The sequence below is a fragment of the Chaetura pelagica genome, unplaced genomic scaffold (genome assembly GCF_000747805.2).
Source record: "Chaetura pelagica isolate M959 unplaced genomic scaffold, ChaPel_1.0 scaffold10, whole genome shotgun sequence".
In the NCBI taxonomy this organism is placed as follows: Eukaryota; Metazoa; Chordata; class Aves; order Apodiformes; family Apodidae; genus Chaetura; species Chaetura pelagica.
This window is the reverse complement of record NW_009952263.1, coordinates 8,496,413-8,515,816: the sequence shown is the minus strand read 5'-3', so window position 1 is coordinate 8,515,816 and position 19,404 is coordinate 8,496,413. Positions and strand designations below refer to the sequence as shown.

Here is a 19,404-nt window from a genome sequence, read left to right as displayed (position 1 = left end):
GTTACAGTAAATGTACTGCATTTCTGAGCAGTCTAATTTGTGAAAACTCTACCTCCCATTTGAACAAGATTACTAATGGGACAAATTACTAAGTGACCGGCCAATGCAGCTGTTATTGAAAGCCTAGAAAGTACAGGCCTGAGTAGTTAATCAAGCTGGATCGTTGCCATTTCAAAGGGTTTAAAATGAAAAACAACATTGTGAAAATAAATTACATGCTCTAAAAGAATGCAGGCAACGAGATTTAAATGGAAGAAAAAGATTAAGAATGCTTTAAAGAAGCAATGGACTACATTGTAGAAATAATAATGATAATTTGCTAGGTGACAATAATATGATAGATAATTATGCTGATCCATTTTAGGAAAAGCAAAGGCAGATTTACAAGCAATGAGAAGTACCTCTGGACTCGCTGTAGACCTATTCTGCACTTTGTAAGCGACTGACTTATTTTGAATATTGTACATGTCAGTTTGTCTTTTGCTGTCATAGGTCCGTTTGAGTATGCATTTCTGAAGCTTCACGCCATGTTTCCACTGTAGTGCATGTAAGTGTCTGCCACTTGCTTAACTGTTTAGCAGTGTCAGTATTATGTAGGACATGTGGAAGAAGGAGAGATACATATTTTTTAAAATTAACCTGTAAGGAAAATGTTTTCTTGAATGTTTATAAAATTTTCCATCCAGAACCCTTTCTTTACAAATAGAAAAGCAATGCCTACCCAGCATTTGTCTGATCAGCTTTCCAACAAAACTATTGTTTAAGTATTGAGAATCACAGATACGTTGGCTGGAAGGGACTTCTGAGGGTCATCTAGTTAAAGCTGCTTCTTGGAGCAGGACAGTTGACAGCACTGGGCCAGGCAAGGCCCAGGTGCAGACCTTTGTATTCCTTTAAGTTCATGAGGTTTCTATTTTCCAGTCCTGCAGCTTCTCAGTGTTCCTTTGAAGTGAAGCCTTATCATTCAGCATGTCAGCCATCCCTCTAATTTAGTATGGTACATTATTTGTCTTCATCCCAATTAGTGGTACAGTTACTGAGCACTATCAGCTGCAGTACCAACCCCAGGGTACTCGTACCAGCCAGCAACTGAAGCAACTTTAAGCCATCAAGATATAAGTCTGTCTGCCTGCCCAGCCAGGCCTCAGCAACTCCAACATTTTACCTGGCCTCAGCTTCCTAATTTGTATGCTGTGGGAGATGGTGCCAAAAGCCACAGGAAAGTCAAGGTATATTGTTCCTACTGCTGTTACCTTAGCTGCATGACCAGACATTTCATGGCAGTAGGTGTTCAGATTTGTCAAACATAATTTGTCCTTGGTATTTCTGTGTTGAATCTCCCTGATTACATTCTTAGCTTTCACACAGCTTATGGGACAAGCTCTGAGCATTTTTCCAGAGACTGAGGTGTTGCTGACTGGGCAGAGGCGTGGCTTCTTGCCTCTTAAAAATGGCTATGTATTAGTCTTTTTTGAGGCAACTCAGGTCTTTCTCTGATAACTGTTTTTCACAGGCGACAGAGAGTTGCCTCACAAGCCTCCCAGCTGTGTCTGTTAGCCACCTTGAGTGTGAACCGTCAGGCTCTGTGCATTTGACTACATCCAGCTTCTCTAAGCTGTTGCAGGCCTCACTCCTACTTCACAGGCAAAGCTTGTGCAAAAAAAGACTTGCAAGCAAAGACTGAGGCAAAAAAAATATTGAGAACTTCAGCCTTCTCCATGTGATCTGTGACAAGATTATCTTCCTGTCTTCCCCTTCAATAGATGGATGCACATTTTCATTTCTTTATACTTTCGTACTTCTAAAATTCCTCACTGTTACCCTGTATGCCTATTACTAGTTTTAGCTTCAGCTGAGCTTTGGTCTTTCTGATTTAAAGGAAATAAAGGGTGAAAACAAGTCATGTTAAACAGTGGGTATTTTATTTAACAAATATTTATATGGATTTTTCAGGAGCTGGTGATTCTGAAGACAATCCAGTCATCATGGCTTATGCTACTATTTGTGTGGGTTTTACTGTTCCTCAATTACTGAGACGTGCTAGCAGAATTTTTCCCACTCATTCTGCATTGGTGGTGTTGAGGCACTCTGCTTTTTGTTCCTGCACAGCAAATGGGTAGGTTGTCTACATACATCCTGGTCTCACTGGGACAGAATTATAGGCCAGTTGTGGAGAGCAGGCCATTAGTAGCCCCAAGTCAGCAGGGAGCTTAAGTGAGGGCATCTGACGCAAGTTGACCAACAAGTGTATCCCGCACCTCTCACCTCATGTTCATTATAAAAGGGGGAAGTATGCTGAGGGTAGAGAGGTATTTTCCTGGAGCTCCTCCCTCTTGGCCTGCTCCTCCCTCTGCTACTTCTGAGGACTAGCCTGAGTATAAACTTAGGTACTTTATGTTGGGGTTTGTATTACTTTTGTTATTTCATTTTATTTCATTATATTTCAACTCACAGGGCTTCTCTCCTCTTCCTGATTCCTATTCTTGGCTGGGGGTGAGAGAGTAAACTGATTTAAGTATAGCCCCAGCTACAGGCTAAATGAAAACAATATACAATAACTTTTTTTTTCTTTATTTTCTTTCAAAGAGAGGGTTGTAGTAGCACTGTAAAAATGAAGCTGACAAATTATTGCAGTTTTATAAATACTTATTTGACTCCCATTTATAAGTTTATATTAGATTTGCATTTAGCCTTATGTCAGCTGTTGTCTGCATTACAGTGGTAATTTGTTATGTTAATAGAAATTCATACTGGTAAGGGACAGCACAGCTGTTAATGACAATTATCTTTGCTTTTTGTTGCAGCACAATAATATCAAAAAGGAAAATGGATCATCTAGAGAGGACTGCAAATAATTTTCGTCAAGAGGTTAGTGTTCTGTTCTTTAGGATGTAGGTTTTTGGTTTTTTTGTTTTCTGCTTATTGGTGTGAAGAAATGGGATAATTTTATTTGATACTTGGACTTCATTTTGTTTTGTACCAGAGTCTGTTTTACTACTTTTTTTCCCCTCATTTTTTGTCTTTTATATAGTTGTCAAATAAGTGGGTTTTGTGGTCAATGGGTGAAATGTAATGAGTTATGAAAATTATCTGTGACATGTAATGTGTTTACATTGGGCAAGAAACAATAGAATTTTGTCAAGTATAGATTATGGTGAGTAATGAAAACACACCAATACCCATCATCTCTATACAAGCTGCTCAGATTCTTATGGGTTCCTACAATTCTGGTTCATAATTGAGATTAGGAAAATGTCCTTTTCTAACATAAGAGGTAAGACAAAAAATGTAGACATTTTGAAGGGAGAGATGATATGCAGTTGCATAATAGAGCTTAGTTTCTCTCTATTTTAATTCACAAATACAAGGAAGATATAGCATTGTCTTCCATCAAAATCTAGAAATGTTTATTCTGAATCTCAGTTTTGTGCAGTAAGCATTCTTTTTCATAATGTTTAGAGGTGAACAAACTATTTCTTACAGGTATTTCCTTTCTGTAATTAGCTAAAGTACACATTTTGAAATTTTTAAATACTGGGAGAATATGACTTAAGTTCTCAAAAATGTTTCACTAGTGAAACAATTTTGCATTTTTCTTAGACTTTTCAGGAGAAGTGGAGCCCTTTATTGACTGAAAAATCCCAACTTTTAATTCCTAGCAGTTGCAAAACAGTGCCCAGTTTTTCTCCATTACTTAGTTTTTCTTAGCTTTGAGTAGCTGTTTGTGACAGGCCAGTCCTGCATGTGTCACACTGCAGGACAAGCTCTCTGTTCTCAAACACATTACACAGCTTTTAATGTGCGTATGTGTGTGTAACTTTCTGTTATGTTTTTCCTTATCTGTGAGTATAGTTGAGAATAAGTCACAGGCTTAAGGAATTCTACTCAGAAGAAGAATGGTTGGGGGGGATACATGCCTGGGATAGGCAAAAGAGCAGGGCTCGCTTCTCCTACCGCAAATTCTCTGCATATCAGAGGATTATGCTGTTTCTTTTTTTAATGCTTGATTTATTCTTTGTTATTTCTGCCCACTTTAAGTTTATTTTAAATCCTTTGCTTGGTTTTAAATTCCATATAATCAGCATTTGGCTTCCCTCAGTCTCTGTTGCCTTATTTGGCCATTGCAGTTCTGTAGAAAGATGAAAGAATTGTAGGTCTGTGTTGTGTTAGTGTGCGTGCTATGCTATATCACCTGTTGAAGAGTGGTGATGGGAAGGACCAGGGCAAGAAAAAATGCCTAATGCTTTCTTGAAATACAAAAGTCTGGACTTCTGTGTCCTTTTCCCTCTTATTGCAGCTTTGTTCTGGGTCACTTGGATACTCTTGTGATGATCCAAAATATTAGTTGAATGTCTTCGATCACCCTAACTTTAATCCAGTATTTGTAATAACTTTATAGTGATTGAGGATTAAATTTCCAGTGCTCTGTCAGATGTATTGGCCAAAGAACAAATTAGGGAGTGTAGTGAGTACTAAAGAAGGGAATGCAGAAGATCCAAACTTAATATCCGTTTCCTGCACGTAAGGTTTCTCCATCAGAGCAGCCATTTAAGTCATGTGTCTGACAAATCTCTTGTAAACTTAGGGTGACTGCATTCCTCATTTCATACTGTCTGCTAAAGTGGAAAAGAAATATATGCTACTTTATTTTAAATTGGCAAGTGTCCTGCTGTTTAATGGGACAGTGGACGTGTTCAGATGTTGCTTTAAGGATAAATTAATTTCCTGCCATGTGTTTTAAATTAGAGTGTTACTGCTTAAAGTTTAACATTTTTTTGGTCTGTTTGATCTTATACAAATGAGAAATGGTAGAGTTGCAGTGGTATTATTAGTATTTCCTAGTGTGGTAAATGACATCAGCATTTTTTAACAGAGTAAAATCTGTATATTGGCCTGTGTAGAAAACACTTAGGGCATTAGTCCCTTTGTAGAGGAAAAAGGTTAATACTTCTAACTCAAAAATACCTGAAGAGGAAGGGCAAGGAGGGCAGGAGGTGAAAATCTGTGTTGTGCTGATGAACATCGAAGTGTTTTAAGTGGGGAGCTCCTTCCCAGTTGTCCTGTTGCAAAATCTGCTTTTTATTTATTAAGGCATTATTTTTCATAATTAAAAAAAAAAAAAATAATCTTTAAAAGCAGTATCAACTATGGCAACTGTCTTGCATCCCTTCCTTTCTGGTTGCCAAAGAACAACTCTTCTGTTAACTGGCAATGAATGCTTGTGTCGCAGTCTCCCTGTCTTTATCAATCACATACATGGTCAAATATGTGTGCATAAATGCAGTAACTCGAGCTTCTTCGTTTTCTCTCATCAATGCATAGCCTTGTAGTAATGTATTCAATTACTTACATGAAACTTGATACAGCTCCAGAGTTCTCCCTGCGACTTCAGTAGCAGCTGATATTTTACAAGTTTTCCTTGTCAGCCTTTTTGTCGGACCTCTTTTTACTTTGTTGCTGGAAATATAGAGGAGTGTTTGCCTTGTATAGATGCCAAAAGAATCACTTCTCTTTATCATCATGTCTTCTTCAACTGAGATAAACCAAGTTTGTATGTAATCTTAGAATAGCTCTGGCAAAAATGGCAGACATGGTGAACTGTAAGTAGAAAACCATTTTTCTTCAGTGGCCATGTAAGTGAATACCCATTTGCATTTCTTCACCCCAATGATAAATATTGGTACTTAGGTAATGAAATGCCACAGAGAACATGTGAAGCGATACATATCTCCTACACAGAGTCTTGAGTGCGTTTGCTGCAAAGAATATATATCTGTAACACAATGGCTTGTTTTTCTTTTGTTAGGTAATTTCACAAGCAAAAGTCTGTGGAATCACTGATGAGTCGGAAACAGTCAAAAGACTTTGTTTGGCTGTTGCAAATAAGGATTTTACTTTCAAAGCAGGACAGTGGTAAGATCTGATATTTGAAGGGGAAATTACCAGTGGAAATCTTCTATTACAAAGCATTTTAAGGCCTCTGATACTTGACCCTTTTGGTATTTTTATCTAGTTTAAGTATATTACATTGTTTCTCCAATAATACTTTGCAGTACACTGCACTTTATTCTGCAAGCTGTCTTTACTATCTTTTACTAGTAATCTTTACAGTGGAGCCAAGACCACTTCTGATTTGCAAATTACTTAGTTTTGGTTTATAATTAAATCAAAATTGCCTGTTGACTTTTTTCTTCCCCTAGAAGTTTGCACTCTGAAAGTTAAGCCTTTTAGGTCAGATTAATATGTAAATAGAGAAAGGCAAACTTAAAAAACTTGATTTAGTAAGCCTGTGAAATAATTAGCTGTTTGGTTAAGCAACATTACAGATTTTCTTTTATTCCAGGGAAATAGTGGATTTTTGTGTGTCTTCCTTCCTTGATAAAAATGCACTCTCTCAATATTTTTTTTTCCTTAAATACTAATTTAAAACTACAAGTAGTTGCTTTTGGTGTTGGTTGCTTAAGGTCTCTTAGTAGTGGCCTTACAGCAGCCTTCCAGTACCTGAAGGGACCCTAAAGGAAACCTGGGGAGGAATTTTTTGCAAGGCCACATAGTGATAGCATGAGGGGAAATAGTTCTAAGCTGAAACAGGGTAGATTTAGATCAGATATTAGGAAGAAATTATTTCCTGTGAGGGTGGTGAGGCACTGGAACAGGTTGCCTAGGGAAGCTGTGGATGCCCCATCCCTGGAAGTGTTAAAGGCCAGGCTGGATGAGGCTTTGAGCAACCTGGTCTAGTGGGAGGTGTCCCTGCCCATGCAAGGGAGTTGAAACTAGATGATCTTTATTGTCCCTTCCAACCCAAATAATTCTATCGCTTAAGTGTTCTTAAACTTTTTATTGGCTTATATGTCTGAAAGTGGTTTTGCTGGAATCAAAGTATAACTGCTAGAATATTAACAGCATATGTTGCTCATGTAGTGTTATTATGCTGTTTTTTAAATTTAGAACCAGAACACAAGATGCTGATTTGCAATTAATTTGTTTGTGGAGTAATTTGCTGCAGTTTTTGCACATGTGCAAAAAAAAAATAAAAATATTAAAATTCTTGCTTGCCAGTACTTGGAAAGTGCATTTATCCTTTCCAAGTTCTAGAAATTATCATGGTGAAAACTGAAAGCTTTAATTATAATTACTCTTTTTCATTTTCTTCTTCCTTGAAAGTATTCTTATGCTATTGTAAGGTATACAACAACTTTTCTGTACTTGTAGCTATAAACTGTGGTTGCATTTTTTGATGAGCAGTAAGAAACACCACGCCACAATTTCCTGAGTAGAATAGGCTAACTTGTTAGAATTTGCTACACTAATATGTTACAGCCAACGATTGTCACTAAAATGTGTGGGTTTTCAAAGTGTTCTAAGTATCAAGTCTTTTAGAGGTGAAAGTGAATTTGTTTTGCAATCATGTTTGCAGATACTGATCTTGATCTGACTTGAAGTAACAATGAAGAGACTTACTGCTGCTACCCATTTTGGTTTGCTGAAACTTGCATTGAGGTGTATGCGTGTTATAAATACTTTTAAGTAGCTTCATAGTTTTCATGTTTCTGACCTTCCAGCAACTGCTAATTCTTGTTCCTTTCTTAAAGGTGTGGCTTAGGTAGCCTTTAAAAGGAGAACTAAAAATGACCATAAGATCTCTGCTTTACATCCTTTTGCTTCTCTCCTCGTGGGTTTATATAGGGGTGGGTTTTGTTTGTTTTCCCCTACAACTACTCTTTGCTTAAGCTGTCACAGATAGTATTTCTTCAGGAATCCTCTTACCTTTCCTACACAAAACCAAGATGAGACAAACCATCAGAAATACAAGCTAATCCACTATACTGTGCCCTGAAATCTCTCATAGTTATGTAACTGGGAAAGAAATACTAATATAGACAGAAAAATAAGAATATATTAGTACTTTAGATGGTTAAAAAGCTACTTTTGATTTAGAGTTTACAGCAATATTTGTTTTTTTAATGTATGTATCCCCACCCAGCACAAATAATGCTTCCCTTACATGTCAATCAGAACATTTTGTCTTGAATGTAAATTGTTACTTTACAGCACAAATGTTTAGGGTTTTTTTGTGGGGTTTTTTGGTTAATATAAGTAGTAAAATTATTTTCCACCAGAGGGTGATAAAGAGCTTAACTAGCATCTTGAGGTGTTCCTTGCTACAATAAGTGCTACAATACAAGAATCATCCTTTCTAATCTCTTAGATCTTTACTGCCAGGAAGACTGAACGCCATGGTCAGTGGGGCTGCAGAAGCTGAGAACAACGAAATAAGCCTTCTCAGCTTTTTTTGGTAGCTGATGTTTCATTTGCAGTCAGATACCTTTATACATCATCAAGTTTATTAGCACAAAGTTAAAAATAATATCACTGTGGTACTGTATATATCACACGTTGCACATTCTTTGACAGAAAAAGAGGATATTCTTCCTTGAAGGGTGAAGCTTTGTGGGGACTAAGGAGGCAAGATTTTTTTTTTCTTTAAAAAGTAGTGAACAATTCCAGGTGCTTCTTTCCTTCAGGAATTTGTGATTCCTGAGAAGAATACAGTGTTGCTGTTTAAAGAAACTACCTATGCAGTTGAAGCCTGTCTGTGTTTCTTATTGCATTCTCATTTAACTAGTACTGAGCCAGCCTAACTTAGGCTTGAATTTCGTAATGATTCTCTAGTACTTGGCATTGCTTACCAGTCTTCCTAAGTGGAGCAGCACAATTAGTCTAAAACATTAGTTTTCTTTTGAATTGCAAGGGTTTTGTTATGTGCTGTAGAAGAGTGAAGTATTTAAAGACTTATGCAACACAGCTGAGTTTAAATGTTAGATTTTAAATAATTTTGTAAATTCTGAGACTGTCTAGAATATTAAAGCCTTACTTTTATGAAAATTAATTATAGCTCATGTAGTAATAGCTTGCCTTCCATAGTGTCTAATTTCTGATGTTGCAAAAGCTTAGCCATACCTTCTAATCTGTAGAATGCCATGTGTAGTTTATTTTAACTTAAAAAAAAAAAAAAAAAAAAAAAAGTAATTTATTCCAGTGCAACTAGAAAAAGTTAAGTGCCACCAGAGGGCACTGCAGTTAGTAGGGAAGCAGTTCTGCTGTGAGTAACTGATTTTTCACATAACAAATTTTTTACAGACTATGGTTTTACTTCAAATATTTCATGTTCCCAATAAAAGAAGGTGTTGAATCAAACATAATTTCTCTAACATTAGTTTCCCCAATGTTCTTATGTTTGAAAATTGAAGAGCCCATTAAAGGGACTGAAAAGAACAGTATTTAAGCCACTCTGTCAGACCATATTGTGGTTTTGTTTTAATAAGTAAATTATTTACTTAAACACTTAGAATTCTAGGCTCTTCTAAAATGTGGCATCTAATGCTAAAAGCAGAACTGTTAAAAAACCTGCTAGTTTAATAAAGGTGATGATGTTTTTAGATGGAGATTATTTTAAGGAAATGGCATTACTCAAGATTAAGTCCTTTTTTGGAAAAGTTATTATATGAAAATGAAGATGTCTTTATAAAAGAAGGATAATTGAAACAAAGGTGGCCATTTTGTTTTGTTTATTGTTTTCCATGTTTGGAGTTCCTGACTTTTTATGTTTTTTAACTTTTGTTTCTGATCTATTTTTAGGGTTGATTTCTTTATTCCTGGAATATCTGTAGTTGGGGGATTCTCAATATGTTCCAGCCCTGGCCTGTTGGAACGAGAAGGAATATTAGAGTTGGCAGTAAAGCACACTGTTCATCCTCCTGCTCACTGGATTCATACTGAGGTAAATAAGATGAACTGTGAGATTTGGGGGGGGAGGGGGTTGTGAGGTGGAAGGGGTGGTGTGATTTTAGACCACTTTTTGCTGAAAAACTCCTGCTGAATTGTTCAATATTTTAATACAATGTAAATCTTGCAACCTTTTGTTCAGTAAAACCTTTTGTTCAGACTGAAATTGGATGTTTATGTGGTAATACAGTTATTTTGATCTTTTTCCTCCACTTGTGCTTGGTGGCTTTACAGTGATACTGTAGTTAGTGCATATAGGGGTTCACACTCCTTTGGAATTTGTGAACAGAAAAATGTTGAAAAACCTCTGTTCTGACTTGTGTCCCTGAGAACAGGCTGTGTCACACATGGAAAAGTTAAATCTGATGTCCTGCCATCATTCCTGCCTGTTTCTACAAATACAAGCTGGGAATCATTGTCAGAGAAATGTAAATATAGATTATTAAGGGGGGAGCAAAGGAAGATTTTTTGATCAGTTTTTCTGAAATTATAAAACAATAAAATACTTCAGAATTTCTATAGTATACTTTTAAATATGCAATATTTTAGTAATATTGATATAAACCAAATCTTGATTTTTTTTTGCTAGATTAAAGTAAAGTTTGATGCTTTGGTGTTTTGTTCATCCATTTACCCCACTTCGTTATTGTCAGAAGAGGGTTATTTCTGCTGCTGACCAGATTTCATAGATGACCTGTCCTATCAACTTTTGTTTGTTTCCTGACCCCCTGTGATCTGTCGTATTTGCTATTCTCTTTCTGGAATTTGTATTTCTTAAATCTGGCTGCAATGTTTAAATTCGGATTCTTCCAGGTTTACAAATATTGCAGTTTTGTTCAGTAGCCAGCACAATTATGGCAAAGATTGATGAAGATTTACTAGAATTGAGACTATCCGAAGTGGTGCTAATTGAGTAGTTAGCATATGACACTCCAGTGTTGTAATTGGTTTTATAACAAGTTATCTGCACTGGCACATAAACAAAATATTCTTTTTGAGATGTTGGGTAGAACTTGTAGTGTATGTACCAGCAGACCATGTAATACCTAGGAGGATTTTGTTATTGCTCTTCAGGGAATATGAAGGCCTAACTTCATATTCCTGGTCTCTGCAGGCTCTCAGGATTTTTGGTGCTGTAAATCAGTTTGCTGCTGCTGAGTTTTCTGGTTGAATTTATAGAAAAATCTTTAGGTAGCAGGTAAGCTTAAGTCAAAACTGATGCTGTGGGGAAACCTTCAGGGTATATATGGACTCTTCCAGCTAAACAGAAGTGCATGCTTTTCCTTAGGAAAGATAAAGGAAAAAAATAGCAACCTAGAATTCGAGAAGGTTGTATATATGTTGGAAAATAAACTCTTGTACTTTATTTACAGGTTACTTATGAAGGAAGTTGGTACATCAGGGTAAACGGTGTTATGAGAACAGTTAGTACTCATTTACTCACTTTGTTTTTTTCAGAGATATATTCTTTAATATTGCTGTATGTAGAATCATACCAGCACAGTGTACTTTATAGCTCAGGAAAATACAGCCTTTTGTTGGGAAGAGGGTAATGTACCAGTTCCTTCACTTCTCTGTCTAAGCTGTTTCAATGCTGTATTTACAAACTAGGTTAAAGGACAACATTTCCTCACTGTATTACTCCAGAATGTATTGGTTCTTTTGAAATCTTACTTCTTACTAATGTTATTACTGTGGCTAATGCACTGAAACATGTGAGTGACTGCTGGTTAAGAGAGATTCTTCCTGTGTCCCATCTTTATGAGCTGGTTAAGGAGGTAGATTAGACAAGAATGAGATTGGTTATCCTTAAAAATGCTTATTTCTACAAAGGATACCATATTCATGTCCGCCTTCTGGGACATGAATCTGTAACACTTCTGGATTCATGTGTCCCTAAAATGAAGTAACACATGGTGGGGAAGGCTGGCAGTGGACACTGAAAGGGAAGAGAGGAATTAGTTTCAGATAATAAATAATGATTGTCTTACGCTATAATTGAGGGATAATAGTTTATGCAATAATAAGAGTAAAAAAACTTTACTGGCCATGCTCACTACTGCAGGAACCTCTGTATTCTGTGCAGTACCTGTCCAAAGGGCCTCCTTCTTCCTCCTGGTGGAATTGTTACCTATTTGGACATTTTCTTACTATACAGTTATCCCTAGTGGAAATCCTGTTGTTTCAATTAACTGTTCCTGATATCAAAATGATCTTTTGGAGGAATCATTTTTTATTCTGTGGTTTAACACTAATTTTTCATCACTTCTTGTAGCTTTACTTTTTTTTCCTTTCCTCCTTTCTCACCTTCCTTGATTTCCTTATCCTCTTTATTTTTTAAACCCCCTATATGACCTGAAAATTAGTTATGTTTTCTGCTCCTGTTTGTTCTGTTGGCTTCCAGTGATGTGGGAGAACTCATCTGGCTTCTCTGTACTGCAATTTGAACCTTTGTACCAGGGTGCAGTGTCAGTTTACCAAGAAGATACTGACCCACATGATGTTTGTTGCAACTGTAGTTTTAAAAAAAAACAACGAACCCACGCTTCGGCAAATTTGTCTAAAACATAATTTCTTGTGTACAAGTTGACAGAAAGAGAGAAGGTTTTGCCCTGCTTTTTCTCCTACAACTGTGAAGTTGCAAATGCAGAAGTGGTTCTGCAAGAAATTTTCTTATGGCTACTTGCTTCACTTCTGGTCGGTTATTTTTTAGGAATGGGGATGGAAAAACCTTCTGCATCTATGCAGCTCATTCTTGCTATGGGTCACAGAAGGAGGCCAGGCCTTTTTGACGTGAGACTGGGTTTGGGTAAAAGTGTGATCTCACGTACTAAGCTTTACTTTTTGCAACCACATACTGCTGTTGAACCCTTGCATGAATCATTCCTCTTTCAGCTCTTATGGGGTTGGGAAGGGGGAGTCACCATCCTGCCTTATCAGAAGACCGAAACTTCTGAAAGTAGAACTAGCTCCCTGGAGACAATGAGAGATTACTTCAGATAGCTGGAAATGGTGTGTCCATTTTAAAGTACTTCAGTTTTCCCTCACTGATAAATAAAAATAAAAAATTGCAGGCCAGCAAGTCTTGTGACTGTGGTGCAAGAATAATACTTCAACTTTTGCTTTTAGTTTTGAAATTAAATATCTTCTTTTCCATCCTAGTGTACTCTTGACTCAGAAGTGGCTCTGCGAGTGGGAGGTGATTTCTTCTTTGATCCTCAGCCTGGTGACTCCCCTGTAAAACTAGTGCTGATAGCAGGGGGTGTTGGAATTAATCCATTGTTTTCTATACTGCTGCATATAGCAGATCTTCATGGATACCAAGAGGGTAAAGGAAATGGATACAGAATGGGAACAGTGAAGCTGTACTACAGTGCAAAAAACACGAGTGAACTCTTATTTAAGGTAAATAAGTGTTGTTTTTTTAAAAATAGATCTGAGATGTTCAGCTATTAGTGTGTGTATCATTCTGTTGCTAAATTCTAGAGAACCCCTCTGTGTAGGACACTGTACAAACAGAGACAAAAGTTAACTTCCTGCCTCAGATCCCTTGTGTGTTTTAATTACTTACTACCAGTGTACAAATTAAGGCTACTGTTGGACACACCTGTCTATGGACTCATGGTCTCATAAGTCAGTTAGTCCTAAATGTATACATCTTACTATAATCTCATAAGAGCATCAGAGTATACTAAAGATTATCTATACTATAATATATATTTGTATATGGTCACTAATAGTATGTCTAATGCTGTAAGTTGTAATACTAAAGCCGTGTCATATCAGTACAGATTTTATCGAAGACCAGCAAGAGCAATTTTATCTAAAGGAAGTGCTGTCTGAAATGCTAGGGGAGCTTTATTGATAATGCATTAGTTATTACTATAGTGTACTTGTCTATGAGTGAAGGATGTATAAGCATTTCTCATAAAATTGATTGTAACAGAACGTCATCAACATTTAATCAGCCATTACAAGATCAGTTGTCACACTCGGCCATTGAGGATCACTGATAACATTTTAGGGTCAAATTAGGACAGCTTCTGTAAGGAAGCATCCTTTAATGATTTAGGTTTCCTTGAAGTATTGAAAGCTTTTGCTTTCATGATTCCAGAAATTGTGTATAGGATCCATCACTAGTATGTCTTTTGTACTTCTACCATATTTTTAGACATGAAGATGTTGCTTTCTTTGAAAAGTCATTTGTTTGTTGCTAGAAGCAGAAAAATAAACTGGAATGTATCCATTTGGCCAACTGCTAATCCTGGAGTCTGTTCTAAGCATACAGTTTTCTTTCAATGCAGGAGCTAGCATTTCCTGAGTTTCACTTGAGCACTGTTATGACTGCAGAGCTTTTACATTAGAGCTTCTGGGACAGGAGAGAACACAGTGATACGCTGCAGTGCTTAAATACATCCTTCCCTTCATTCTTCATGTGTTCCTCAAATCCAAAATGTGTATGAAAATTCTTTACTTCTGTCCAGAGGATTGGGGAAAGAAGATCACTAGAGTCTTCATGTTGTTGTGAGATAAATCTGTACAAATCTCTACAAGGAACTTAGGTTGTCTGTAATGTTTTAGAGGACCTGTTCCCTGAAAAAAACAGGCATGTCCCCCACATAGAGCATTGGAATAGAGTTACAAAGGACAACTTATTAACTGTGCTACTTCACGATGCCAGAGAGCTGGTTTTCCTGATTTCTTGAGGATTTAATGTGACCTGCATTTCCTTATTGTGGCTCAGATTCTGGGATAGGTCTATGTTGCTCAGCTGTCGGCTTCATTTTATGCACTAACTCACTTGACTGCAGAGAGCCTGTTGATCTGTTGAAATCCTCCTTCATTCACTTAAAGACAGCCTGGCCCTTGTCTGAGGATACTAGAAAATAGCACTGTGGTGGTTTCTGTCACTTCTATGGTACTTGCTACTTTCTGTCTGTGTCCCTGGATTGCAGACAGGTTACAAGTAGGTGTTGTGAATGACTGATTTAGACAGGCTAAGTCCTACCTCAGGCATGCTTTCTGGCTTGGTCCTAGGGCTCTACCTCAGCCCGATGTGATTAGTTTCGAAAGTGCTATCAAAATATACATGGTGCCATATGAAGGGAACAGAAATTGAGTCCTATCTAGAAGAGTGAAAACTGGGCAAAGTTAGAGGTATGGTGGAGGAATGCACAGCAGTGTCTGTGCTGCTTTTTGTTCCATGTCTTCTTAGGGAATCACAAACAGATTTGGCTATTAGGTAGGATCTGTCTGGGTTTTTTCTGTTATGCTACCTGTGGCAGACTGTTCAGTGTAGTAAGTAGTTAGTAACACCTAACAAAATGAGCTAATTTACATATTCACCAAGTAGAAATTAGTTTTATTTCAGAATATTTAAGAAAAAATTGCTGTTCCAGCAATGAAAATCCCAAGTACAGAACCTAAACAGTAAATAAATCTTAGTTTCAGAACTAACTACAGCATCTGACTGACAGATTAATTTTGTTTACTAACTGAAACCACTGGGTTTTTGTTGGTAGCTACCAAAGTTGTGACTTAGGGAACTGAAAATTACAGAGTTTCTGCTCTGGTAAAAATAGCATTAGCATTACACTGTAGTTGGTTTTATTTGGAGAACATGAAGGAGTGAAGAGGTTAGTAATCTTACCAGGTAAAGCACACAATACTCAGAAAAGTTCCAAACAAATGGTAAGTACCAACTGCGGGGATTTTTTTTAAATTGAAAACCCATATGGAAGTAGAAGGAGGAACTGTAAGAATTCATATGGGGAAGAAACTGGGAAAGGATGTATCTGGTTCTTAGATCCAAATCTTACAATGTATTGTAAAAAAAAAAAAATAAATAAAAAGGAGAAAAGCACTAAAAACAGCTGGTTGAGCCTTCTCATTCAAGGTATGAAAATTCTGTGTATGTGCACATGACCCTGTGAAATCCAGCCCATCAAGTTCTCAGCACTGAAATGCAAGAGCCTTGGTACTCAGTAATGATCTGGGACTGTATGCATACATCTGCTTTGATTTAATGGCCTACGGTATAAGCAAGTGTGTTTAACATTACAGAAAAATATCCTTGGTTTGATGAATGCATTTCCTGGAAAGATCACATGTCATTTCCACGTCACCCAGCAGAGTTCACAGATCTGTAAAGAACTTCAGCCATATGTTACAGGTAAATGTAATGGCAAAGCAGACAAATCACTTCTATAGTCTTAAGTTTGATTACATTCTAGAGGATGAAGTATAGTAAGTGCTAATGTATATACGTAATGTAGTATTTTTACATGTAAAGGTTCAAAATGAGATGCGAGTTAAGCCTAAATAATTTCACTGCACAAATCATGCTTTGGAGAAATATTTCCCCTGGCAGGTTGTTTTTCTTTTTTCATTTGTAGTAAATAACCTCTCTTAATTCTAAACTTTATAGTGGTATTTCCCACTGTGAACTTTTTTCCAGAAACTATTAAGCAAAATATTTACTTTGCTTAAGGTGAGATTCATGAAGACAAGTTGTCTGCTTATAAGAGATACTTCATAATGTTTTCATTTTGGCTGTATTTGTGCTTGTTTTTTTCATCCGAAAGTGGGATATTAGTAATGTGGGATATGTAGCCATGTTTTCTGTGACTAATATCCCATGCATTCCAGCTGGAAGTACTGATCTCAATCACCAGAAGCACAAATGGTTTGGGAAGCCCCAAATCTTGATACCTATTATTATCCTTAAACAGGCATAGCATTTTAAGAAATGAGTGCTGGAAATACCCCTAACCGGTTGTTTTTAAAAATATTTCATCAGTAATATTTATGGTCTCATTTCCTGCTTTTTTTTCTTTGTCAGAGGGAAGAATATCTGAAAAAGATCTAGAAGAACATGTATCTAAGGATACTTTATGGTACATCTGTGGTCCACCTCCAATGATAGAATCTATATCCAAACTCCTGTCAAACATAGGTGTTCCTGGAAACTGTGTGTTCTTTGAGAAATGGTGGTAGTGACATCTGCTGAACTGAAAACAGATTGTTTACAGTGTATGTTGATAAACTGAAATGTACAGAAATGGACTATGAATTATTTGGAAAATTTTTACATCATACATGAAGATCATGATGGTGTTCCTTTAACTATAATACACCTGCTGTAATACAGTGCTGGTGGTTTGGGAGAGAAAAAAGGATTTTATATTAAAAGCTTTTAACTGTTCTGGTTTTTTGATGGTTTGCTTGCTACTTACAAGTAGCAGCATGTTTTTATTTTATACACTTGATTTGTTAGACAGCTTTAAAAGACTTTCCGTGCTTGATTCGGCAGTCAGAGAATTAGTTGTGCAGCAATGCCAGCGCAGTTTATAAGAAATAATAATTTGGGACAACTTCTGAATCTGCTCCAAATTGTTGTGCTAATGAATTGATCCACTGCCTTCCCCAGCTCTAGATAATAAATGAGTATTCTTATAGAATAGTTAAGTTGCTGCACTGTGACTTCCTTCCTCAGCCACTTCTTGTTAAAAGAAAAAAACAACAGCTTTTTATGTGGTTTATTTAAGAAAGTCAACTATGTTCACAGTACAAGGCAACTTTCATAATCATATGCAGACCTGAGTTAAAAATATTGATGTGTTAAAAATCTGTTGGCCTCTGACAGGGCTGGACAGAGTTATTCACGTAAACCTGCATCTTGTGCTGGTGCCAAGATCCTCCATCCAGCTTGTGCTTCCATGTGCCACGTCTCCAAGAGCAGCAGCAGCTGAGACAGGAAATCTCCATACTCCTGCTTCAGGGCAGAGTTTGAGAAGACCCCAGGCCATGCCAGTTCTGTTTGGAAAAAATTCTCTGGAATGTTTGCTCTTTTAAGGTATGAGTGTACCTCTAGGGGTAGTGCCTGGTACCTGAGCCCTTCCTGATGAAGTTTTTTCCCCCAACTTTTGGAAAAGCTCATCCTAGGAAAGTTGAGAGTAACAAAAAGCTATAATGAGTTAGTTAATTCTCTGTATAGGTAGTTCAAGTCCTTAAGTGTTAAGAGGTTGTACACTTAAGAACTTCAATAAGAAACATTTTAACTTATTAAAGTACTAAATTATTATTGATTTATTAAAAATGTTAAACAGATAAAGCCACCTTTTTGTTAATGGCTTTTTTTTGTGGAGTTAAATGTTTCAGACAATAGTCAGATAGGAAAGGCAGCAACTTCCTTGCCATCAGCCTCCCTCTGCTCTGCCTTAAACACAAGTTGAGAAGATACTGATCCCATCACCTGTTTTCCAGCCTGCAGTACTGTTGGTGTGAAGCTCTCTTTTTCAAGGATTATGTCCCACTGCTGGGATAAGAGGGACCTCCAGCCCACCTGTAGTTCTCTCCCATGAAATCATTTCATTTTCAGTATGCTGCATCTAGCCTCTAGTCTTAACCTCTTTTTATCAGTCTTGGGTATATTTCCCAGCTTGTAGGACACCTACTGCCACATCCACGTTCACCCCTTCTTCAGAAATGAGAGCAATGACCTAACTAGGGAACTCCAAGCCCTTGGTCTTGTGTTGCAGCATAATGCTTCTGTAATTGTTGTACAAGTTGTTGAACAACTAACTGAAATAATCCCAGAACTTCCAGCAAACTGAGCTCCAAAGAGAGAAACCCATACTTACTGCAGCTCCGAACAAGCAGAACTTAAGGAAACAGAATTTATTTTGCATCAGGAAGAGGTGAATTTGAATTATGGACCTTAAAGAGTTGCATTTCGGGAACAGTGCCATGGTGATGGTTTGCCTGTAAGTTTTCATCTTCTGGTGCCTGCAGCCTCATCCACTCAGGCTTGTGTTTCTACAGCATAGGCAAGCTGAAATTACCTCGTCAGCAGTCAGTGCAGACCCAGAGGGGATGTCTCATCAAATTCCCTCCTAGTCAAACCAGATGAAAGATTCTGAGTGCCCCTTAATCAAGGAGTGGTTCCTTGTTTGCCGATTCTAGAATGTAAATAGGACAGTGTGCCTGTCACAAAAAATAAAACCAAGGAGGGGTTTGTGTTCACAAAGATCACAACTGACGTGTCAGAGCTTAATGCTGGAAGGAAGCAGGCTTGATTTTTTTTCCTAGAAATGTGCAATAAACTGCTATTGGGAAGCACTGGTGACCTAAAATAAAAACCATGCACCAGGCTTCTGCATGCTTTAACAGTGTCATGATAAAAAGATTCCGAGAAGCCTTTAAATGTTGTTTTCCTTAGGACCTCTAAATCATTACAAACTGCTTTACCCTTTTTTTTCCCCTTAATGCACATGCTTTCTTCAGCCCAAATGACTTCTCTTTCATAAACCACTCCTCAGCCCTGCACCAAACTGTCTATTTAACAAAAGGCATTTCTAAACCCTTTCCTCCTGTAATCATCTGCTTTTCCCTCTAACCTCTTTCTGTCACACCCTGTTATACTCAGATTGAGCGCTATGGGGCAAGGGCACATCTCACTACTGCTGTGGGCTCAGCCACTTGAGGAGTATTAAACACACAGACTCCACCAAAAGATGGGAGAGGAAAAAAAAATAAATATCCCCCTCCCCCAAATGCCAGTAACTTCAGTTGCTGTTAACAAGAAGTTCTTTCTTACCTTGACTGGTTATCCTGCTG

At 37.3% G+C, this 19,404-nt stretch overlaps 1 protein-coding gene across 3 annotated transcripts; it reads left to right on the top strand.

Annotated features, from left to right (window-relative positions):
- The first annotated feature begins 1,953 nt into the window (after nucleotides 1–1,953).
- Nucleotides 1,954–16,990, top strand: OXNAD1 (oxidoreductase NAD-binding domain containing 1). 3 transcript variants are annotated; one of them, XM_010007537.1, is made up of 8 exons: nucleotides 1,986–2,116; nucleotides 2,805–2,868; nucleotides 5,807–5,913; nucleotides 9,640–9,781; nucleotides 12,949–12,985; nucleotides 13,091–13,191; nucleotides 15,850–15,958; nucleotides 16,628–16,782. In XM_010007537.1, exons 1-8 carry the CDS (start codon nucleotides 1,986–1,988, stop codon nucleotides 16,780–16,782), a joined length of 846 nt encoding a protein of 281 aa, XP_010005839.1. The 3 variants fall into 3 exon arrangements, 2 of the variants coding, with proteins under 2 accessions (XP_010005838.1, XP_010005839.1); XM_010007536.1 differs by having other exon boundaries at nucleotides 1,957–2,116; nucleotides 12,949–13,191; nucleotides 16,628–16,976; XR_719884.1 differs by lacking the exon at nucleotides 2,805–2,868 and having other exon boundaries at nucleotides 1,954–2,116; nucleotides 12,949–13,191; nucleotides 16,628–16,990.
- The last annotated feature ends 2,414 nt before the right edge of the window (nucleotides 16,991–19,404 follow it).